The following is a 24,995-nucleotide window of genomic DNA, read 5'->3' on the forward strand; positions in this document are numbered from 1 at the left end:
TTTTGTTTAACAATGCTTTCAAATTCCTTTGGTAACTTTTTCCCACTCCCCATACCTCCTACCTACTTTGCCAGACTGGGACTGAAAATGTATCTTAGCTTAAACTGCCAAAAACTGTTATCATAAAAAAGATACAGTGTCATACACAGCTGAAAGTGCTGGGTGTATAAAGAGACATACAGCACTGCACTGAATTTGGGATTCTGCCAATATTCTGCACTTAAACTTGTCCTGTAATTATACTGTGACTTAGAGTGATTTAGAAAAATAAATGGTGCTTAATTCAATAATATCACCTTTGAAAAATACTTCTTCCATAGCTATGTGTCTCTCTCTTACTAACCATAAGTAAGGTTAAAAGACTGATAGGAACATGAATGCCTTTAGTAGCTCCTCTCTACTTGCTTCAAAACTAAGTGTCCCATAAAGTAATATAAAATTTAGGCCTCTGGATTAGCACTAATAGATACAATTACATTTTAAAGGGCATTAAATATACCAACCCAACAGAAAGGTACCATTTTTACTACCTCTTTAGTTTGGTATCATTATATAAGAGCAGGGACACGTTGGGGGTTTTTGTTGATTTTTTTTGGTTTAGGATTTTTTGGTTTTGTTGGGTATTTTTTATTCCTTTTTTTTTTTTTTTCTTTTTTTTGTGGTATAAGTCATCAGTGTAATAAATGACTATTGTCTATTTTTTTTTTTCCTAGTTGAATGCATGACCTGCAATGGAGAGAGTTATAGAGGGCCAATGGATCACACTGAGACAGGCAAGGAGTGTCAGCGCTGGGATCTTCAGAGACCACACAAGCACAAGTTTCGTCCAGAGAGGTAACCTCTCCTCCCCCCCAAGCAAGACCATGTGGTCATAATTTCAAAATTACACACATTCTGGAACCAGTTGAGTAAAACTAGCATTAGCTCAGCTGAAATTTTTATAGAGTTCACCAGTTTTAGATGCTTGGGCTCCTGGCCCATGGTGTAGGCTGGCTACTGACGTGGTGGAGATGCAGGGTGGGTTTTGTGCAGCTCTGGTTACATCCCTTGCCTGACTAGTGTACTAATGTTTCTACTGCTTTAATTGATGAAAAACTCCTCCTTAGTTCATTGACAGTAAATAAATAACCTGTGAATATTTCTGTATATATTGATATGCAGCTGCAGTCAGCTTAAATATCTTAATCACATAGTATATAATGATTTAAAGTCATAATTTTTTGTTAGATTTTTTAACACAATTAGTGAATATAAACTTCCAATGTTGTCAAATAACAGTATCTTTCTACTGCAATATTGAACAGCTTTAAAGCTGTTGGTGACCTTCCATTATAATCACATTTAAGTATCCAATTTGTTTGACTGATTGTTTGCCCACTACATTTGTTTTTTCACTGTGGGAAAGGATTTAATCATTCTGTTTAGCATTACGTGAACTTTGATTTCCTTATTAGACTTCTTTATTATTATTTTTTTATTTAGGCACGGATTTACAGGGCCAAAAGCTGAGTCAGAAATAGTAAGACAAATTTTATCCCTGTTAGGGTTTGTCCTATAGGGCCAAATTCACCCAGCTGCAAAGGGTCCATAATACACTCTTCTGAAAGTATTGTGGGAGGGAGAGGGTATGCAGGGGTTAGGCCACACAGGATGGGGTCTCTATTCATCTCAAACTGGACTACAGTTTCATTTAGTTTTATTCTGGATTTTGGATTAACTCCATTTATATATTGTTTTAAATAAACTTAAACTGCCAGACAATGCATACAAGAATCAACAGAACCAGAATGATGAAGACATTCCACTGAAAAGATCTTTTTACATGTTAAAGTGTTTCACCAAATAAAGCATTATTTTTATTCTCAGAAATATGGGTACTGATAGGTTTTAGAAAGCCTGATTGTTCAGCAAAATATTCAGGATCTGCAGTTTTGGAGCTTATGAGGTATAATCTTTTTTTTCCTTTGGTTTGGATGATCTGCTTTATGAATAATAGCAGGCTATCCCATTGTTCTGCCACAATAAATATTTTGTATTAGTAGAGCAGGACTGAAGATAATCTGTTTCTGAGTTTTGCCATGCACTTACTGTGCATTCTACAATAAGTCACAGAAACAATTTTGTTCCTTGGGAGTGAAACATTTATAGAACTCCTGGGTACAAACAATAATAATTCTACTGTCAGGAGGAAATTTCTTTTTTTCCATTAATTTCTGATTGTTTGCAAAATGACTTTTCAGACTAACCACAGTCTTACGAACAATCGTGTTCCTCTTTGAAATAATTCCTTCTGAGAACATCTTCTTGAGAATTTTCAGACAGTAATAAAGGGGTTTTTCTTGTGTGTTTTTTTTTTTTTTAATCAAAAAGCAACCCATCCAGATTGAACTGACATGTGTGGGCCTTCAGAAGCATAATGTAGTCCAGCATATTTCTGCTATGCTGATGTTAATTAGCTCTGTGAATGGTCACTAAAAGTAGCAACAATTATACTTTGATTATACCACATTTTTAAAATGTTGAAAGTTTTGATTTGCTGGGGTTTTCTTTCGTAGTCATGTAAGTTGAAAATAAGAGAAAAAGGTCTGGAACAAATGACTCATTAAAGTACAGCAGTATCTAGAGACAATTATAGTATATCATCCAGGTGCAATGTCAATAATCTGGAAACCAGGAAGGATTATGTGGACAGATTTCAAACTATTTTCATTTATGGCTTTGTCAATTCAATGATGAAGAAAAGGAATAAAGATAGTAATCTTTCCAAATGCACCAGTCTACCTGTTGTTGGACAGTGCTTTTGGCTCAGGGTAAATACAACTCACTTTTCTGTCGCCTCAGTGAATTGAAAAAAAAAAAAAAAGTGAGCAGAAGGAATGCCCCCAAACAGCTCCTGCAAGGCCCATTTTTAGCTATTAGTGGATGCAGGATTATATTCTGAAATTCCACTTCTCTTGTGTATTCCTCATGGGCACAGCTATGCCTCAGGATGGAAGGAGGTCCACTGAGGGTAATGTCTTGGGCATAGAGCAACATAAGGGGGAAAAGTTTTTTGTCCTTTTCTGCTCAAACTCAAACATCCTGTGAAAATATTTATTGCATGGAGGAAATTAGAGTTGAAGTGCATCAGAGGAGGTGAATAACTGCTGATATCCTTTTATTAGTACTCTGGTTTATATCTCTTGTATGAAAATTTAATTTGTAAAAAATCAAGTTTCCAGTCCTACATTTAGTTTTTTTAAAAAAAACTAAAATGATGGGGAAAAGAAATATTGGTGAAGGGCTTTAGATACCACATTTCTTTTTATTTCCAGGAGAGCTGGAGATCAGCATCTGTCTCTTTAAAAAGAATACATTTATCTCTTCGGCTAATATTCTCCTCCCCTTTCTCCAGAAAATGAGATAAAGTCTTGGTTTTGACACCAGATACATATCTTGATGCTTCAATTCAGTTCTGGCAGTGAAGTACAGCTACTGCTGTTTGAAGGGAGAAAAATCAGAAATATGTAGAGTTCTGGAAGATCTCTGACACCTCAGGCTCTTTCTTAGGTCTAAGAAAGAGGTCTATGCTCAAATGTACTGGAGAAGGAGGAGTGTGCACAACTGAGACAGCTCTCAGGGAATCCTGCATAGCCTCACTGTTAAATTCTGTGGAACAGTTTGAAACCCTGCTATATATCTTATTGCTAATATTTGTTTCTTAAAGGTATTAATTGGCCTTTTTTATATCACTGTTGCTTGATGGGTATGAAGGAAGGCAGAAGCCTCCCTGAATACTGGAGGAAGAACCTTTGACTAGGAAGTCTAGTTTTGATTGAGGAAAGGACAAGTAGATCCAGTAGGTGAAAAGATACAGTTCACAGGCACTACTCCATCCCGTGAAGAAACTCAGAGCTTGATCCTGAAAGAACATCTCTACCTAAGTTTTAATTAGTAAATAACATTTTTGAAATACTGTGGGAACATGCCATATAACATTAGGCAGGATGGAGCATTCAGTGCAAAGACAGATATATTTGTATTATAGAACATGGATTCTTTACATCAAGATCTGTTTCAAATGTTTTTTGTGAGATGTGACTACAGATACTGTACCATTCCTGGACTCACCTTGGTTTTTGGGTGGTAACATGCACTTTCCATGCTATTTGACATGGAACATGCTCCAGCAGCATCCAGGCTCATCACTGCAGCTACTGGGAGGCCAAACCCATGTAGTTTTCTGCTGTATTATTAGCCCACTAACTATTTTTTGGGGAAATCCTTGGACACAACTTGCTCTTTAAAGTTTGTTTTATACCTAGCAGAAAAGAAGTTAGTGTTGCTAGTTCTGAAATTACCCCGTTCCTCACTGCCATTGAATTCTCAGTTTTGTGAGGTTTCTCCTTGGTGGTTTTGTTGTCATTTTGTTTTGTTGTTTGTTTTTGGTTTTTTTAATTCTACTTAAATCTTATCCTTTTCCCTTGTATAGTCGAAGGAATCTGACTTTTCCTAAGAAACAGGAGATCAGGTTGCAATAGCATGATCATTTGAAAGAAAAAGCATTGTAGCAAAAACATACACTTGTAAATCATATTTTCCTCTGCTTGTGTGAAGCACATCTGCTTGCAGTTGTAAGTGGATTCAGGTTCCCAGGTAGTTAACTTTATTGTTCTCTTATATACTTTACATGTTTCCCTCAGAGGCAAACCTACTTTTTTGCTTCTTTTGCAAACACATTTCAACAAAACTGGAAGGCCCAGACAATTTGTACTCACTAGAGAAAGAAAAAAACTGATGTATTTATCTCCTTCAAGTTTATAGATGTTAGTATCATGTATTTATACAAAAAAACCCTGCCTATCTTGGATATCTGTCTCATCATCAGTGATGGCTGAAGGAATGTGGAAACATTTAAATATAACAAAATATCACAATATTATCAAGCCTTAATGAGATAAAGTGAGACAGAAGTTATTTCCTTTCTTTCCTCCTTCTTTCTCCCAATGCTTGAAATGAGGGCATGACCAAAAATGAGCTCTGTTACAGAAATGGAGCTATCATTATTAGCATAGCCACTCAAAATAACTTTCAGTTTGAACCCAGGGCTGTTGCACTGAACAACCTGCTTTCTTAATGAGTCCAGAATGGCAGGCAGTTTTAGATAATCCACATTTAATTGGTCTGTTTGAAAAAAAAAAGAGTGGCTTAAGTGTCTGGTCATCGGTTGACAGACACAAGAGCAAGAGTTTAGCAATTAGTGGAGTTAGTCTATCCGGTACCCTGTGCATTAGCCCAGCAGGGAGTCCCCTCAGTGGAGGTCTGATTCTGCTGCAGATTTGGAAAGTGTTTATACGTTATTAACTTCTAACAGCGTTAAAAGCGCATTTGCATCCATCCTACAGGATCAGACCCAAGGTTAATAGGAACCGGTTCTTGTTTTCCTCTGCTGAAATCTGTCCTTTAAGTACCTTGTAGAAGGCAGGGCAGTGTTGCCAGGAAGACTTCCCTGACACGTTTCTCATTGTGGTTTGCAGATATCCTGACAAGGGCTTTGATGATAATTACTGCCGCAATCCTGACGGCAAGCTGAGACCATGGTGCTACACTCTTGACCCTAACACCCCCTGGGAGTTCTGTGCAATTAAAACGTGTGGTGAGTTCAAGCAAAATTTATTACTTCCTTTTCCTTTCCAAAATCTGGACACAGATATTTCAAGCAGTGTAGGACCACCTTTAGTTCATTCATTGCCCTTCATTGGCTTTTAAAACACAGTTTTCAAAGAGGGTCTCCTATAAACACTTTACATTTAATCTGGAGAGGAAAGAAGAGTTGTGTGTTACTTACAACTGGAATATGTATATGTCTTATGTACTGTAAATTGCATTAAAATATAGGAAAATCAATGACACGAGGATCTCGTGCAGTATTAGTTTGGCCATGTTGAACATTTGCATTATCACTTGAGAGTACCAAATATCATTTGTTGCACATACACAATGCCTCTTCAGTGTCCTCTGCTGACAACTCTTCACTGCTTTGCAGTTCTAGGCCTTGGGTCCTGCAAATCATTCAGTCTTGTCCTGAAGATGAGTTATTAATTTCCTCATGGGTGTCTCTGTGTTACTCAGCACTCCAAAGCAGTCCACAGGCAATGAATTTCTTTTCATCCATCAGCTACAAGGGTTTGTTAACCACACTTTAGAGACAGGGAACTGAATCAAAGTGACATTAAGGTGTGCAGTTATTGGATGCTCACTTTGAGATGCTCTTGTTTAGCATTTTAGAGCTTATTGCAGCATGTTGTGTCTACAAAGCTCAAATCATCTTAACTTCGGTGACAGCTTTGACAGCTCTGTTTCACTGATAATTAGATGTCTTAAATGAGAAGTAAGGGGACAATGAGAAGGGTAAAACTCTTGGACGTTCCTTGAAAACTTGCATAAAGTGATTTTTCTAGACATTCATAGTAATACTGGGGCTAAGGCAGATGGTAGAATCAGTGTCATTGAGACATGCTCTAATATTAGGATGAGTGGTGGGAAAGAGGTAATAGCTCTGGTATGAAACTTTATTCTCTCCTAGAGAGAGATTCCCCACCTTCGCTTAGAATTCTTATCAAACAAATTATGCCATGCTTTCTGCCTGAATCACCAATAATTCAGAAGTTTCTCTCCTTGGCTGCTCATATCTTAGGCCAGTTCTAATTGGAGATTCAGTCTGGTCTAATAAATCTGTCAATTTCTGAAATTCAAGGCTTGAGTAAGAATATTATGTACCTCCTTATGTAGGGTAATTTAACTTATTCTATTTAATGTAACTGTAATTCCAGTATAAGGTAGTTAAAATATCAAAATTATTCCACTGTAAAAAAGTCAAAATTATTTCAATACTTAGGCCCATATCTAATGAGGCTCTTCAGAGACTGAAGAAACTTGGCAGGATTGCTGCTTGTTTTGGGTCAGGCACCCACTAAGTCACACCCACGGTGGAAGTCTTACCTGTGAACTACAGGACTAATTCCTGTATTTGTGTCTAGGCTTACTGATAATCTTTGATTAAGGGGAAAGCTCAGACTTTCTCCTTTGTGAACACAGATTGCTTAGCTGTGCAACTGAATCATCTCTCAATTTTTTCATTACTCCATTAAGTAAGGAGCTGTTGCTTTGGACTTTTGGCCTGTGCTGGTTTGGGTTTTGTTTTGGTTTGTGGTTTGTTTTTTTAAACTAAACTGTGCTTCCTACACTTCTCCAATTATTAGATAACTTATGAATCATGAGTAACATACTAGAACTGTTCTTTTCCCCTGGTAAATATGTTACTATTATGAAAAAAGTACTCCTAAGTTACAGCTGACTGTTTCACAAATGCAACTTTTATAAACCTTTATCCTTTGGCATTTCCTGAGCTGATGTGTCAGTGTTCTGAGGATTCACATCTGGCTTTGCTGGTCACGTAAGCTTACGCTCCATGCAGCTTCCAGCATCTACAGTCTGGCCTCAGCCTTATAAAATAGTTAGGGGGGAGATCTCCTGAAAGCTACTGAATTATCAACCTCTGTCTACAAAGTCATAGTAGAGCCCTCAAGAAAAGGTAAAGATCAAAATGAAATTAAAAAGCTCCAAAACACAGTGTAATGGTTTTCATATTGTGATGAAAGCCTTTTGTCTCATTTCTAGGCAAAAGTTCACTGAAGGAACCAGAAATTCTTTCCTTCGATTAGAAACTATATTAAAATCAGTGGAAATCCCACATCTAAAACTTGTAAAACATGAATTTTCCCTATATCTCTTTTGAAATACTTTTATATACTGTATCTCTTTTGAAATTAATAAGGCAATTCATATGAGAAAAAAATACAAAAAGTAGGGGTCTTGAAAGCTTAATCCAGCAGATACTTTCAAAAGGTTTTTCTCTCAGGCATATGATATTTCCCTCTATGCAGTGCTCAGTGCTTTCCTTTATAACCTAGTGAGGGAATTTATTGTTGATGCTACTGTTAATTCACCATCTTGATGGCCAGAATACTAACAGAAAATATCAAAACTCTGCTTTCAGTTTTCTATCTTTCTTGAGACTCATAAAAAAACTGTTTTCCCACCTCCTAGCAGGGAGCCCAAAACACTTGGCTATTCTGGGTTTCGGTGGCTGCTCTGTGTTTCTGAAGCTGGGGCTGTTTGCAATCTCAGAGCACTAAAAAGAGAACATCATGAGTTATAGGTCTTTATAGCTTTGTGGTTTGGATTCCCACACAGGTTTTTAATTCCTATGCTGAGGACTGTTTATTTAATTTACAAGAAATACTAATTAGGAAAAATGCTTGCAAATCCAAGTCCTTGGGCCATATACAAAAATGTAGGTGTCCTCTCTTTGGGGAGTGACCACAAGGCAGCATGCTGCTTGTGGCTTTTGCTACATGTCGTGAGTGCTCTATAGCCAAAATGCTGACAACAGCTCATATACAAAATTTTCGGCAAAAAAGTTGGTGGAAGGAAGCGTTTAGAAAATAAATATGGTTTTAAGACTGAAGAGAGAGAGGGCATTGTAATTTTATTTCCAAGCACAGAATGCAGCATAAAACATTGTGGCTTACAGCCAGGGCTGTGAGAAAGAGATGACAGGAGCAATTAGGAATTAGAGATGGCTCAAGCTGCAAAAACTGGATTTGGATTAAGACTTTGGGGACCCCAGGACTGGTTTGAAGTTGCTCACATATGTGTCTGTGGTTTTGGCTTGAGACAATTTATATTTAGAAGAGAGGATAAAAGGACAAGTAACAGCAATGAAGAAGTGTAAGATGAAATGAAGAAATGGAAGCAGTTCCAGCAAACATGAAAAAGGAAAATTACTGTTGTTTTGGCATGAATGAGAGCACTGGCTACAGGGAAGACAGGAGTAGGGGACTAATAATTCTTTAAAAAAAAACCCAAAGAGGTAGCAGCTCGTCTAAGAAGAGCTTTAGAGAGGTGCTGAGGCCCATAAAGGAAGTTACAACTATCAGTCATTTGAGAACTTCAGAGCTTTTTTGGACTTACTGTGTTAAGGACAGTGTTTTGTTGATGCCTACCTGATGTCCAGCCAACCTAGGTGCCTTTACTGTGGATTTAGCCTTTCCTCAAGTAGTCACTGACAGTAGTCAGGGGTGACCAGAGCCTGAAAAGCCTTGAGGAAGTTCAGTAAAGGCCTTGGTTTGTTGGGAAAGAACAAGTAATGAAACACCAAAACTGAGAATCTAGATCTAAAATGAACTGTTGCAGTGTGCTCACAGCCTGTGGGAAGGCAAAACCCCACCAATATTGAATTACTGATTCTTTAGAAATAGATATTTCAACTGCCCATTTGAAAGCACAGTTCTGATTAAAGAGTTATTTGTTGAATCATTGTATGTAAACAAATAAAAGTAAGACTTATTTAAGGTTAATATTTGTGTAAGATAAAGATGTTTATAGAAAGGAGGCAATGAAAAGAGACTGATAATTAGTAGTTGATAAAATGTTATCTTCCATCTTGCTTTAAAAGGAGACAAATAATAGGTCCAGTGTTCAGTGTTTATGCAACAGCTTAATCCATATTTCCTCAAAAAGGATCCTTCTCAAATAATTTTCATAATTTCTATGAGAATTTGAAAGTGAAATTTGAGAACTCTAAATGTGAGGAGATTTTTACTCTTTCTAGTAGATTTAAAATAAAAATTGTTTAAATTTAAAGCCTTCTTGTAGATACTGGAACAGCCTGGAAAGATCTCTCTGTGCTCATGGACAAATGAATTGTATGTGTAAAGGTTGTAGGTGACAATGAGTTCTTCCATACTGTGATTCTTGAGCTTGGCTATAATTGATTTCTTCACTTTCTCATATGTTTTTACTGAAAAAGAAAAGCAAAACGCTGAAAATCAGTGGGGTTTTTTTTCCATTCTTGTACTGCGTCATGGTACATTGAAGAAAATATGGAAAGGAAGGAGCTGCCACTAAACTAGTGCCAGAACTGTAAATGCCATTGCTAAAGGAAGGGATGCCTGAAAGCAGTGTAACTGAGCATGAGCAGCTTCAAAACATCTCTCAGCTTTCTTACTAACACTTGCAGAATTGCATGGATCACATTTAGAATGAACTTTTAAAATTGCTTTGTTACAAATCAGGGCACATTTTCCTTCTGTTGGCTGACACTGTAGAAGAGACATTGCATGAATATAAGCAAGAGAAGGTACTCTCCTCATGATATAATTTAGGACTTTGCCTCTTTTACAACTATGTCTTTTTCCACAAATACAGAGGTTGTGTTGTCATGAAAGAACATGAATTCTCCAGCAAAATCTCTAACTTCTTTTAAGTCAGTGTGATTCTCACCACTGACCTAAAATTTTTGCAGGATTTTCTTCTGGGTCATTGGGATTAAAGTCAGAAATAGTATCTAGCTGCTTACTTCAGCTGTCGAATGACTCAAGGCCCCTGCTGATTCCCTCATGCTGGCGTTGCTGTGAGAACCAGAACTGAGAAGACTATCTGTGGCTTTACACATAAGGCTCAGGATAATGTTTCATCTTTTTACTTAAGCATTTATGAATGCATGAGCTGGCCCAAATTAATAAAGTTATGTATTTTGAAGTATCAAAAAAAGGGAGGTTTTATGGAAAAAATGGGTATCTTTGCATTATTGCTCTTAGATTGAGGACTTTAGAGTGAACATAAGGTAGAAATTCTACTAGTGGGAAATCCCCTCATGTGGTTGTCTGAATTACATGTTTAATCTTAGCCATCCAGAATTTAAAAAAGAAAACAAAAACCCACAAAGTTCAAAAGAAGGAAAATGCTGCCAACAATTACCAAATTCTTCTGTTCATAATGAACTTTTCTACAGGAGTAACAAGTGATACTTAATCCATAAATTATAAATAGTGGTCTTTTGCAAGGTGGTATTTTGTGTCATCTTTCCTTAAAAGTGCTTGCAATCTCAGTTCAGAACTAAAAAAACATGAACTGAAGCAAAAAAATCCTGGGAACTTCCATTATGAAATATCAGTAAGTACTGCAAAGTAAGGATTGCTTGTTGATTTTAAATTAATCTAATTAAATTTATATTGTTTTCCTCATTGGAACATTCCCTTGGATTTTCAGATCTTAATTTATATTTTAGAGCATTTATTGGGAAAAAGATGGGAATTCAATTTTATAGATTTTGATCTTGATCTTGATTTTGCCTTGTAGGAAAACTTGGTGAGTGTGGTCTTAGGGCTCTTTCACCAATGCTCTGCACATCTGATGTTCATGTTCAGAGTTATTAGATTTAGTTAATTTGGTATGTGGGTGATGAGTAATTAGCCTCAACATCAAGACCAGTACTGAATGGAGATAACTATGTAAGTTGTAGGCTTGGACAGCCTGGGCACTTCTTATTTTGGCAAGTGCTGTGTAATCTGCAGTGTCTGGTGAGGCAGGCACTGCTCCTCAAGCTCTTGCCTGTTCCTGTGCACATCCAGCCCAACTTTCATTAACAGGAATAGGGAGACTGTTCCCATCATGCCTGTTTGTGGAATCGACAGATGAATGAAGGATTTCTCAAGCCTTTTTTGGTAAGTTTTGAGTTTTCTGTGAGACTCAATAGCCAGAATGGGAATGGGTTCTGAGGCCACGAGCCCTCATAATTTCAGAATTAAATTTCAGAAATATTTTGGAGTCTCATTTTTCATGTTTCAAAATGAGATATTTGTAGTAGATGCAGGTGATAGAGCAAGAGGAATTTGGGGAGGGTTCTGTGTATCTTTTGAAACAATGGAACTGTTTTATTAGTTAAAATAAGAATATTTTAGTGATCTCTCTCATTACTTGAATTCTTAATGAGACCTGCCGCAAAGTAGTAGCAGATAAACACTTTGCATATTTGAAATAATTTCTCTCTTAGTCATTATAGTGCAAGTCTTTCCAGAAAGGGGCTTGGCTGTGCAGGTGTTCATGACAGTGTCAAAGTTAAATTCTTCTGTTGCCTTCACGTTGTGTATTTTGACATGGCCAAGTTGTAAAATCTGATCTACAGGTAGAGGTCACTGTCCAGACTCATACGTCTGCAGATGTACAAGAAGGAATGCTCTACAAATTTACTGTGACCTTGCTCAAATCAATTGAGGCATTACTGATTTCATTTCAGGCACATGATTGAAAAAAACACCCAATCCCACATAATGATATATAAACACTAACCTAATTATTTTTTCTTTAGCAGGACTGAGTATACAGTAGGTGCCGATACAAGTCGTTACAGTTGAAATAGTAACTTTTTTTGTGCATAAATAAGGTCTTTGCACCAGCTTATAATGGATTGATTTTTTTCTACATTATTAGTATTATTTAAGATTTTTGCCAGAGTTACATACTTTTAATTTATTCATTTACTTAGGAAATATTATGAAGGCAGGGTGTATGCTCAAATTTATCATCTTAGGGAACTCTTCACCCCTGCCCTCCCAGGTTTTTCCCCAAATCTCTTTCATTTGTATAAAAGAAATGCACGTATTTTTGAAAAAGACTAATATGTATTTGAATCTGGCATAGCTATGTTCACTCTAATCAGCTTAGATGTTATATTAGAATATAACATTTGTTTTCATATATTATTTATGATGGAAAATGTAAATATTGCAACTATTTATTACCTTAAGTTGTATGAATTCATCTTTTTGTAGTTTAATTATTTAAAAAGTGATATATAGACAAAAGTCTGTATATTTTGCTAGCTGCAGTACTGTTTGATGAGTCCCCTAGAAAGAGTGCATTTGTCAGCCTGCAAAAACCTCCTTGTGATACTTGCAGTGCCATATCCTTTTGACTTTGGAGTGACCTTGGAACTCAAAATCCCGTTGAAATAGGACAACATTTGCCTTGGGAAGGAGGGACAGGAAATTAATTTGACCATGAGACACTGATTTAAAAACATCAACCAGATGAAGAGCAAAAGAGATGCATGGATAAATGTAAAATTCAACTGCACAACTTGATGTTATCATCTGACAGGGAAATGATCTTTAACGTCAAAGATCAGTCAGCAAATCAGCCAAAACCATCTGTTATGACATTTGGTTTCCTTAAGATCCATATTTTCTCTGAGTTCAAGGAACTGGCTCAAGTTACCAGGAGTGAAATACATTATGAGTAACACACAAATACTGTTCTATTCACTGGACCATTTGAAGAAAACTAATTAAAGAACCTTATTAACATACTTTTTGCTGGCAACTAATACTTTTAAGAGAATTAATAAAATTAGTCTTGTGAACAATAGCAATTACCAATAGATATGCAGATACTTTTAAAATATTGTATTGGGAACTTTTGAGGATATTGCAGAAGAATTGCTTCTACTGCAGTGTATTTAGTTTTGTACTACTTTGTATATATCTGATGCAATATCTGTGCCATTAATTTGCAATTATGAAAATTGCATAAGAAATAAAAAGAGACTTTAAAGTTATGTGGATGAGTCATTTAAAAACCACTGTTTTTCTGACTTTAGTTCAAGACAGCCCACACCAGGGTGAGTGCAGTGTATATCAACATCTGTAAGAGATCTTGAGTCTGATGAATTTGTTAGTCTTTAAAACATTTTTCTCTCTGTAGAGAATACTGATCTTTGATTTCAAAAGCCAGGCCTTTTTTCCCCTCTTTTAACCATTAAAAAAACACCCAAACTTTCTAGGAGAAATTAGCAAAATAATTTATATGATCTATTTTTTTTATTACTTTTTATCTGCATCTTATTTTTTTTTTCCAGTGACCTGATATTCTGGGAATTCTTTAGAGAAACCCAATTGTATTTTAATCCTATATAAATATGTGTTACCATGTTTAACAGTGCGCATGTGGGTGATCACTCAGTTTATTAAAGCTGAGGGAATGATATTTGCTGAACTTGAAAAAGTAACTGGGAATATCTTCTAACCTCCAATGGTACAGCATAGGCCAGGTGTGTCATGCAAGAAAATATAGCAGACTCTGCATACAAGTGGATAAACTAGCATAAAGTCTGGCATTTATTTTGAATTTGGATTTTTGGTAGATGTTGTAAATGTGAAAAAGAGAAAATTATTCTATAACCACATTGGCAATTTTACCAAAGAACTGCAATTACCATGATTTCAACATCATGTAATCCATGACTCCATCAGTAATGTGGAGTTCAAACCTGACATCCTGAGCCCTACTTGGGAGAATGAACCAGCACTTCTTGTCTGGGTCTGCAGAGGAAAGCTTCGTGAACAGCACAGAGGCGGCAGCTGAGACAACAACGTGCGTTCGGGGACAGGGCGAGGGCTACCGTGGCACCGTCAGCACCATCTGGAGTGGAGTCCAGTGCCAGAGGTGGGACTCCCAGCATCCTCACCAGCACAACATCACTCCTGAGAACTTCAAATGCAAGTGAGTAGAGACATGAGGGTATTTTTACTGCAGTGGGAAAAGAGCTGAGTTTTAAAACGTTTAAAATGTTTAACAATTCATGCCTCTGGAGCAGACCACAGGTCCCTTGTCCCTGCCCCATGTTGTGATGCATCCACTCTACCTGCTGAGGCTCAAAACAGTGTGAGCCTGGGAAAATCAGTCCTTCAGATCTCAAAGCAATAGTTTTAGATGAACTTGGGTGAAATCCTAAGGATTTTTATGAACTTTTCCTTCAAGCATGTATTCACCAATTTGACTGTGAAGTGTCTGGATGTGTCCCAGGCAGGGACCTGAATCCCAGCAGTGCTGATACATTAGCACTGGCTTTTTTAATGGAACTGAAAACTTCTTTGCAGCTTGATTGCTGACTTTAATTACATATGTAGTAAATATTATCTGAATGTAATCTTCTTTGTTATAATTAACATTTATAATACTTGAAAGCACTTTAATTTTTCATATTTTAAATCCTTTTTCTGTCTAATTACTAAATATAGATGCATCAATAGGACTGCTTTTACTTGGCTGACCGCTGGTATTCAAACCTTCCTGTATGGTTCATAAACTTCCAAGGTGTGAATAATCTACTGATTTTAGGCAGTTACCTTAATAATGTTTGTTCAGTCCTTTTTTAGCTAAGCATAGGAGAAACCGTGTTGATCAGATTGGAGCCACAGCCCAGTTTGTACTAAATATCTTTATTGATGGGTAAATATCAGTAAGCATTGCTGTGTTAGGCCCATTCTTTCCATAGTCTGTTATCAGTAAGTGCTGCAGATGTAAAAAACCACAGTGAAATATGGAGATGCACAGAACATGGCAACAACTGTCAGGAGACGGGGAAGTAAAACTTACATTTAAGAGCTTTGAATATTTCATGCAAGCTGCAAAAGACATTTAAAGATGCTCCCTTGTGACTAACTTTTGCTTTAAAGGTAACAGCTGTGTAGAATTTCAACATACACTTTTTTTATTTTCCATGATTCAGTTTCTTAAATGAGTTACTGATAGTCTAGCTCTGTTTCTCCAAAGTCAGTAGAACCATTCAAAGTACAGGGAGTTTTAAGCACTCTGGCAAATGTTTATATTTAAAAGCACTTGTAATGTATTGCAGGTGTATCCAATGTCAGCTGAATGCAAATTTTGATGGAGGATCCTGAATGAAAATATTGTTAATCTTCAAATGAAACCTTATATCCCATCAAAACATGTGTCTGCTGGAAATGAATTTCCACAAACATACTCTTCTTACAATTAATGTTTTTTTCTGGACACTGTGTTCTTACTGGCTCCTCATCTCCTTGCACTTGACACTGATCAGTAACACAGAGACCTGAATGAGCCTGAATTTTTGTTAATTCATAGCAAAAAACAATCGACCACATTGGTGAGCTTAGGTTATCCCTGCTGAGAGCTAACATATTTATTTTTATAGGGATTTGAGGGAGAACTACTGCCGAAATCCAGATGGATCTGAATCACCCTGGTGCTTTACCACTGACCCAAACATCCGTGTTGGTTATTGCTCCCAGATTCCGAAGTGCGATGTATCAAATGAACAAGGTAACAGAGGAAAGGGTGATAGTGTGACTTTAAGTGAATGCCGTACTGTCCCAAACATCAAATACCCTTGAAAACTGGAGAAGTTGTGTCTGAGTTGCACCTATGTAGCTCCACTTTGACTTTATTGGCATGCTTGGGATTAATTGTGGTGTAAATGAGATTCCTTTCTCAGCTTAATTTGTGAGTCCAGCAGGGAAAGCTGCAGCAAAGATTTGATTGGATCAGATTTTTAGACAAGGCCAATCTATGCATCGGCTCTACTGTCTTTACTTTTCTTAATTTGAAAGCCCTTTTTCCACAGCTGAGATGACTGCCTTGGTTCATAGTCTTTTTATAAATGCATTTCAGACTACCAAAAGTGATTTTTTCCCCGTTTTATTTTCTTGCACATGCCTCCTTGTCTAGAAGGGATTGATCCTCTGAGCTCTTACCTACCTCTGCCTGTGAGGTTAATTCTGAGTCTTCATGCAAATATTTTTCCCATGAGATTTTGATATTACTATAAGGAGTAATGTTGCATCCTAAATGGATATCAATCACAGCATCAACTGAGGCTAGCACCTCAGACCTATAACCCTACATCAGGCTACATTAACACCTCCATCTTTAAATTTTAGATTATTTTTCTGTAAATTTGAAAAAGTTTCAGTTCCAAGACTTATGTCAGAGAAAGGATTAAACTTTTATAGTCATTCTGTGTTTCTTGTAAAGTATCAATTATCAAAAAGTAAAAATACTGATGAATATGAAATTAAGTGCTTTATACAAAATGTCTTTATAGTTCTGATCATTTTAAACAATTCTCTTGAAAATTCTCAAAAAGGCTTGTGATAAAAGCTTATCAATTAAACATGACTTCAGATGGAGTGAACAGGTAAGTTTTGAATTACATTAAAATTGAAGTCATGATGATTTTTTTGATTTTGCTGAAGAATTACTTGACTCTAGAATTATACACCATTGCTAATATCTGGAAACGACACAAAACTAAACTGAATGCCTGGTTTTTGTGGAGGGAGAAATAGAGGACCGCTTTTTCTTGGTTTTGAATAAACTAGCTTTGACAGCTTCTAGGATATTCTGTGTGACCCTTCTAAATTAATCATAAACCAACTATTTATGAAATAAATTTTCCAAGTATATGCAAGTAAGACAAAATTTAAAATGCTGCTGTGTTGGGAATGAAGGTTTCAAACAGGAGATTATGTATGTAAATTTGAAAACTATTTTCCATTTTTCTTCCGATCTGACTTATACAATTGTCTGATTAATAGTGTATAGCATTTGCTAAACAGCACTTGTCTTTAATAATTTGGATTACTGATGGAAAGGAAGAGTTTTCTTCTTAATGTTGCACTATCATTCCACTTTTTTGTCTCAACATTCTTTTTTCAGATTGCTATCGTGGCAATGGCAAGAGTTATATGGGGAATCTGTCCAAGACAAGATTTGGGCTAACTTGCTCCACATGGGACAAAAATATTGAAGACTTGCGTAGGTGTGTACATATTAAACAGAAAGAGATGTTTCAGTGAGTCCTGAATAAATACTGCCTCCAGATGGCAACTCTTTTTCATCTGCACTGATTTTTAAGTAGCCCCTTATGCCCTGGAGCTTTTAATATCTTTGTTTTCCTAATCTTTATTTTTATCTTTTTCTTTTTTTTGCTTCGTGTTTATATATATTGCACAACATAACTTTGTTTTGGGCTAACCACTAATTGCAGGCTTTGGGATGTTTCTTAGTGTTTAGTTTACTGGCCTATTTTACCCCATTCTAGTCCTTGAAAGTTTGGTACAATAAGATATCAGAAATGAGAGGAAATGGTTGTCTCATCAGCCTCGTCTCATAGTTCATGCTGCTTCAAGGAGGAGGTTGAACTTGAAACCACCTAATGTTCCTTGCAGCCTGAAATTGACTCTTTAGTCTACAATCTAGTGACACTGGTGTCAAATGCCAATAAACAGACCAACAATTTCCATTGTTCATCATTACTTTGGCTTCATACTCAAGTAGTAGAAATGGCAAGTTAATTTATTTGTTGAAGTAAAATGAATTATCAGGAGAGATTCATAAAATGTTTTGCTGTGTGTCACACGCACTAGTGGCTGTGATGAAAATAGTCTCTCCATTTTCTTTTAGTTTCTGAAGCTGATGCAAATGTGTCACTATTAGCTTTGGTACTTGTTTTAGGTTCACAGTGCTGAACATATAAGCTATTTTCTTTTGGAAGGACTGTGTGAGTCAGGAAGTCAGCCTTTGGGGAGGCTATATTGCAAAAAGCTTCAGTGGTCCTGTCTGCTACCATCACCTGGATTGCGTGTGTTTCTTCCCACAGATGCTGTGAGAGAGGACACATGCTCCAGTGTGCTGCCCATGTAAGGGAAGCAGAGGTTAAAATTCATGCTTTATGAGAAGCATGATAAGTCTTAGTTTGCTGTGAATGAGGCAGTAGAAACCTACTGGATACTTGATGCAATTGCATTGATCTAATATAGCATAGATCAGCCTTTTGTTTCTTACTCCCACACATTTTCCACCTGGGAACTCCTTTGGGGAGTTTTCTGTCTTACTCCAACAGTTTCTCTGGTTATGGGTGTTCTAATGGCAGCATGCATAGTTGGTTATGAACTGAAGGAGTGGTACAGCTGTAACTAAGTAAGCTTGTATCCTTGTATCTGACAAGACAAAAATAAACATCTTCCTCCACTTCAGATTTTGGCCTCAAAATTTCACCTCTAAAGTGCTTCACGTAGGCTTGCGGCTTAGTGATCTATCACTGAAGTTTGTCTGAGCCATTCATCTTTCTCCTTGCCTGCTGCTCATCCTTTCTAACTTTCTTAGTTTGCCTTTCTTTTGCCTTTGATTCAGCATTGTAGATTCAATGCTCCCCTGTGCTGTTAACCTGCAGGAGAAGGTACCTGTGCTCCCCAGAGAGGCCTGCAGATTTGCTGAGGGCATCACAGGCACTCTTCTAATCAGTATAATGATCCCTCCTGAGGGTATCTAGAGATTTTAGCTTGAGTGGGAGATCTGGAAGTCTCCCAGCTGCCCAGTGGACACAGTGCTTAAAATACTAACCAGAGGAAAGTTGGACCCAGATCCAGAAAATACTTGGGTCTCATCTTCCCTTTGATTTTAACCAGCCCTAAACCCTGACCTGTAGGCTTCTCAATCAGCTAATAACACAATGTGGAGCAAAGCAACATTTAACCTTTGAAAATTTGGGCTATAGTATAAAGCTTTTCAACACTTTGAATTTTTTTTTCCCTGTAGGCATATACAAATATTCAGAGAACCAGATGTTAGTAAACTGAAGAAAAACTATTGCCGCAATCCAGATGATGATTTTCACGGTCCCTGGTGTTACACAGATGATCCTCTTGTTCCCTGGGATTACTGCCCTATTTCTCGATGTGAGTACTCGGTACGCCGCTGGCGTTGTCAGCTGTGCAGTCCCAGTGAAGGCACGGTGTCACATGCCTATGCACACCTTCCTGCTGGCTCTTGTGGCAGCAGAAAATGTGTGATTCTATCAGGAATCAATTGTGCGTGACTGAGAAGGAGCAGACAGAAGCTGCTTGTGCAACATATGAACAAGGGGTTCTTTTCCTTGACCAGCTTGGAGATTTCAAGACTTATTTATGCAGCAGGAGCACAAAGGGGCTATTACAGATGGTCAAACATTTTCCAACAGATCTAACTATTGAATGAGGGCTGGATGGAGACAAAGAATTGTCTAGCGGTCAGAATGCTGGCTGTGGCCTCAAGAAACCCAGGAAGAGTTATCTTCTGGTCTAAAAGCTTCAGAGACTCTTTGTGTGATGTCTTTGTAATGTTAGGATAACTCACTATATATATGCTGAAGTGTATATGTGCTATAAAGATTAGATTTTGCTTTTGGATGTTTATGAGATGATTTAACTCCTGGCAAGAATTAGAAAATTCATGCCTCTGAAGCTGAATGTTTAAATCTAAATGGCTTAAATAAACAGAATTAATAATCCTAGGGAATTCAGCAGTAAACTGATGACAAGTAGAAAAAGATAGTTTTATGCTGAAAAATGTGCAATTCACATTTACATTCAGAATCTTTCTTTTCAATTCTTATTTCTAAATTACTTTGCTGTATGTCCTGGGAGAACACTTAAATGGTAAATCAGACTTTTGAATGCATGTCTGTGATCTCTAGAGGTTAAGGATAATGTTACACTCATTCCTAGCGGCAATTTGCTGCATTTCCTCACAGCCCAAGATCCAGCATCTCTAAAAAGTGGTATTTGAAGTCTCAGGTGATATTTTGGCATCTATGTGAAGAGTAAACAAAACTGTGAAAAAGGTTATTTGTGTAAATATAAATTAAGAATAACAGCTGAAGAAATATACGTTTTATTCATGTATTCTGAGTTCATTATTTGGATCTGTGAATTCCTAAGGATGTATTCTCAGCAAACATTTGTAGGGTATCCAGAACTGGTGTGTAGTACATTTCTGCAATAAACACCAGAGAGGGAATATGCCAGTTTTACAATTGTAACTCATATGGACCAGCATTACAATATTATATAAATATATATGCACACACATACAGTCATACATAGAAACACACGCAGGTATATGCACACAAATGCATACACATATACGCACATATTTATGCTTTTGTGTATAAATGCACATAGAAATTTAACTGTGAGTATAACTGTATGTATATATAGGAATATACCTATATATGTGTGTGAGTATACACTCATGTTTTCTTAATGATGGAAATCTAGTTGGATGAGACTGTTTGAATTTTCCTTGTGCAAGTTTTCAGCAGTTGCCGCTGTACCTCTAGGTCATAATGCTGTGTCACTCTGTATGTGTCACTGAAGGTAAACATTTAGAAACAAACTTGTAACTATTTTTTAAATTGGACTAGATGGAAGAGCTGAACCAAATTTTGGGGAGCATGTGTTGATAGGAAAAAGTTTTTGCTGACAGGAACATAAAATGTCTTTCAAAGTTTTTTAAGGAGTTGAGAATTTCTTTCAGTCTTCTTTGGATTTAATCACATGACTTCTAAAGTTCCTGAAAGCTTATATAAAAGTGATAACTTTATTTTTCAGCGTTTGCTTGTTTGAATGAAAGATGTAAATTGAACATGATTGGGAGCCTGATGTCTTCAGGATTCAGCCAAGAAGAAAAATGCTTGACATTCCTGTTACAAAATGTTTATCTCTTATTTAATTCTATTGGAATAAAATTTTTCCCTTTTGTTAAGCCCTACTGAATACTGATTTTACAGTGTATTGAAAAAATCATTGAAGTTTAAAAATTTGGGAGCCATTAAAGTTAACAATATGTCATTTGTTGTTGTGTTTTATTCAATTTTTAAATATATTTTAATTTTGTATTATGGCTATTTTATGTGTCTCTCTAGGTGAAGGTGATACAACTCCTACTACAACCAGCTTCGATGGTAAGTAAGTTTGTGTATGAACAGTGCATGACTATCTTCTCAATCTAGACATTTCTTTCCAATTGGGAAACAAAAAAAAGATTATTTAAGGTTATAAAAAAACCCCACCATATAGACTGAGCAAAATTAATTTTACAAGACAAAAATGGGGAATAACTTTATTATATTTATCTATTTTCACTGTCATGTTTTGCCAGTGGTGTGATTTGGTAATGAGTGTCAATGTTTGGTTTTTAAGAATGTAAATCTCAAAAAACTATTTAAATTTATGTATTTTATATACCCTATGGATATTTAAATAGACCTACTCAGCTGTACTGAAGTAGTTTTGATGGCCTAGAAATATATTCCATTAGCATAGGAAAGCTAATGTATAAGAAAGATTGACCTTCTTGTGGTCCTTATATGCAACTGTGATGGTTTTCTACCGCTGTTTTTAGTAAAATGTGATCTCTGGACCTGCTTTCAGATACTGCCATTCCTTGTGCCTCAACAAAACATTTGAGAGTTGTAAATGGAATCCCAACACAAACTAACGAAGGATGGGTGGTTAGTTTGACATACAGGTAACTATCACTTTAATTAGAAGGACAATACAATTACTAGAATATTCATTTTTGAACTATAGAAAATGGTGACCATAATAAGAATATTTCTACATTGCAGTTAAGTTCTGCAAAAGCAGAGAATAAGCCTTCTTCTAATGTCAGGTGATGCCATAGCATTCACTCTGCTAGTGAAATACTTTATATGTTCATTATCACTAACTTATACACATGAACCTGCACTGCAATCATAGTGTTCTGCTCTTTCTATTAGCTACTGCAAGTCTTTTCATAACATTGGCTTCACATTCAGCATTAAACTGTTTGTTTTAGAGGCTGTTATAAGAAAATGAATTTCAGATCAATATTTTCACTTTGATGGCAGAGCCTTTAATTGTGAATGTAGGATTCAGGATTTATGCCTGCGTCAAATTAAGCTTTCCCCTATGTCATTGCATAGGGGATTAAAATTTATTTTAATTGCAATTAATATTTATTTGGCAATAAAAAAATAAAGTAGGAGCTATAAGGAAATGCTTTTCATTCTGTGAAACAAGACCCTAACATGCACAACTTGTGTATAACACATGTATTACATTATTGCAGATCTTTACTGCAGCATAAAGGCCAGAACACAGAATGGTTGTTTCCTATGTTCTTTACTCTGGTTCATAACTCATCAGCTGGAAGTGTGAGTCATTAGTTTATAACAGGAATCTCATGCATTGGCCCTGGATCTTCTATCATGAAAAAAAAAAAAAACAAACAAAAAACCAAAACCAAAAAACTAAAATAAGGTATTTTGTCTGCTGGACTAGACTAATTTAAATTCTATTAGCTTATGATTCATCATCTGTTTAAAAACTATGTTGTAAAAGAGGTATTACATGGAAAATGGGAGTAAAGATAAAAAATATATATTCTCTACATCTCTTCATTGCTAGAGAAGTTCAGGGAGGGGGGGTTCTACCCATCCCTGGTAACCTTTGCATTTTCTGAGATCCATCAGATCTCGACATATTGGGAGTGCATTGGATGGTTTAGGGAGACTTTTCTAGAGGAAGATCACTAAATTCCTAGATAAGTAACCAAACAGGTGGGCTAAATCACTCCCTGGAAAAGTTTATCTTTGTACTGTTTTAAAAGTAGCTGTGATACTTGATGAACTTTTAGGCAGGTAAGGTGAATTACATCTTTGTGCCTAAAATTTAAATAGCTATTTTTAGGATAGTTGAACCTGGATTTTCTGATATGCAATAAAATTCTATGAAACGTGAGTACTTAAATGATTGCAGATCCTTCTATGAATAGGCGATTCTTGGAATACTCCAGCAGCAAAATATATCTTGAAGTATTACATGTGGGCATAAAAATGTAGTTTTATTTTTCATTGTTACCAAGGAAGCAAATAGAACATTGTCAGAAACAAAATCTTAATAACTTCTGACCTTTCTGCAAGAAAGCCTAACTGTACACTCCAAAATGAACTGCTTTGTCTGAATGGTGAAGGTCCAGTGAAACTTAGAAACTACTTGTATTTGGTAACCAGAGCCCACCTCTAAATCTTAAATTGATCAATGAAATTTTCTTGTATATCCAATTCAGATTCTGTAACCAAGTGTATTTAAATGGATTTAATCTGTTTCATGGAACCAGCTCTAATTTTTCCCCACACTTAAATGAGGAATTTACCTTTCTATGTGTACTAATGAGTCTTCTAATGCAGATAATGAAATTCTGTATGAGATAATAAGTGATGCAAACATAACATGGAAGAACATAGTTATATTCCTGTGATATTTTTATAATAAAACAAGCTAGAACCTACATGTAGAAGACTCCAGTCTTTTGGACCAGATATTTTGCTCCTCAAACAAAATATGATTAAAAAATAATAAAAGTCAAAGCTCTGTGTTACCTTGCTGTCTGTGAACTCCACAGATAATCTGTTATCCATCCAGCAGTTCTTTGCAAAGCTTTGAACATTTGTGTGATTTGAATTTATAAATTTTGAGATTTTAAGTTTTTCTCAAATTGCTGACAATTCTGACTCACTTTCCAGAGAGCTACAGAAAATAAATGCAATTTTGGCGGCACAGAGAAGGAAACTAATTAATTTACATTCCACAGTATTTTTTTTTTTTTAAGAACTGTCATGCCTAATTGCTTTAATTTTACTTGATATATTATGCTTCAGGTTTTCTATAATCACATGTAGGATGTCATACACTGCAGATTGTTTCCAACTGAAGTATGTGGGGACACAAATCTCCTAGGGCTTGTAATCAAATAGGAACTCTCCACCTTGAGGTCAATGCTTTGAATAATACTTACATGAATAATGACCAAATGTTGTTTACATCTGGTGGCAGTTTGGGGACTTGCTTGAAAGTTTCAGTCCAGTTCCTGTTACAAAGAATTGACCCTTTTATTAAAAAAAAAAAAATTAAATTAGTTGTCTTATTACAAATTCAGCTTTAAAACCACTAAATGAACAGGGTAACTGAACTTGTCTTTCTGATTTTTGCACATTGGAGTAAAGCTCTGTAATGTTATGTTACTGTAAGTGCTGAAACTGTAGAGCAAAGGGACAGAGACAAGTTTCCACATGTTGTCAGTCTGCCACTTTTCACCAGCAAACGTGTGGGGAGCAAAATACTAAATTTTTTGACTATGTAGAAACTAATACTACTGGTTCTGGGTTTTATTTTAACCTTTTTTTCTTTTCTTTTTCCCCCCAGGAATAAGCATATCTGTGGTGGTACTTTAATAAAAGAAGAGTGGGTTCTTACAGCAAGGCAGTGTTTCCCTTCTCGGTACAGTAGTCTGTAACTTTGCAGTATTAAAATACATCTATTTTCAGGAATTTATCAGCACAACTCTTCTTCAACTCGAATGCAGCAGTTTTTCCTCCTGTTTGGCTTTAACACTGCTTTTCTGATATAAAAGGCCTGTGGGACCTTGATATTTTCTGTTATTATTGCTATAAATCTAAATAGCTCTGGCTATTTTACATAGAA

At 36.3% G+C, this 24,995-nt stretch overlaps 1 protein-coding gene across 2 annotated transcripts in view; it reads left to right on the forward strand.

The window, feature by feature from the left end:
• Window positions 1-24,995, forward strand: part of LOC131572814 (hepatocyte growth factor-like) — a 54,447-nt gene that overhangs the window by 22,977 nt on the left and 6,475 nt on the right. For both annotated transcript variants that reach the window (XM_058826191.1, XM_058826192.1), the window contains exons 6-14: window positions 714-834; window positions 5,517-5,635; window positions 14,211-14,385; window positions 15,842-15,969; window positions 17,365-17,467; window positions 19,246-19,385; window positions 21,392-21,430; window positions 21,900-21,996; window positions 24,717-24,791. In XM_058826191.1, coding sequence (XP_058682174.1) covers window positions 714-834; window positions 5,517-5,635; window positions 14,211-14,385; window positions 15,842-15,969; window positions 17,365-17,467; window positions 19,246-19,385; window positions 21,392-21,430; window positions 21,900-21,996; window positions 24,717-24,791 — 997 coding nt within the window. The remainder of the gene's footprint in view (window positions 1-713; window positions 835-5,516; window positions 5,636-14,210; window positions 14,386-15,841; window positions 15,970-17,364; window positions 17,468-19,245; window positions 19,386-21,391; window positions 21,431-21,899; window positions 21,997-24,716; window positions 24,792-24,995) is intronic.

This window comes from Poecile atricapillus, chromosome Z, assembly GCF_030490865.1.
Source record: "Poecile atricapillus isolate bPoeAtr1 chromosome Z, bPoeAtr1.hap1, whole genome shotgun sequence".
NCBI classification, from domain to species: domain Eukaryota; kingdom Metazoa; phylum Chordata; class Aves; order Passeriformes; family Paridae; genus Poecile; species Poecile atricapillus.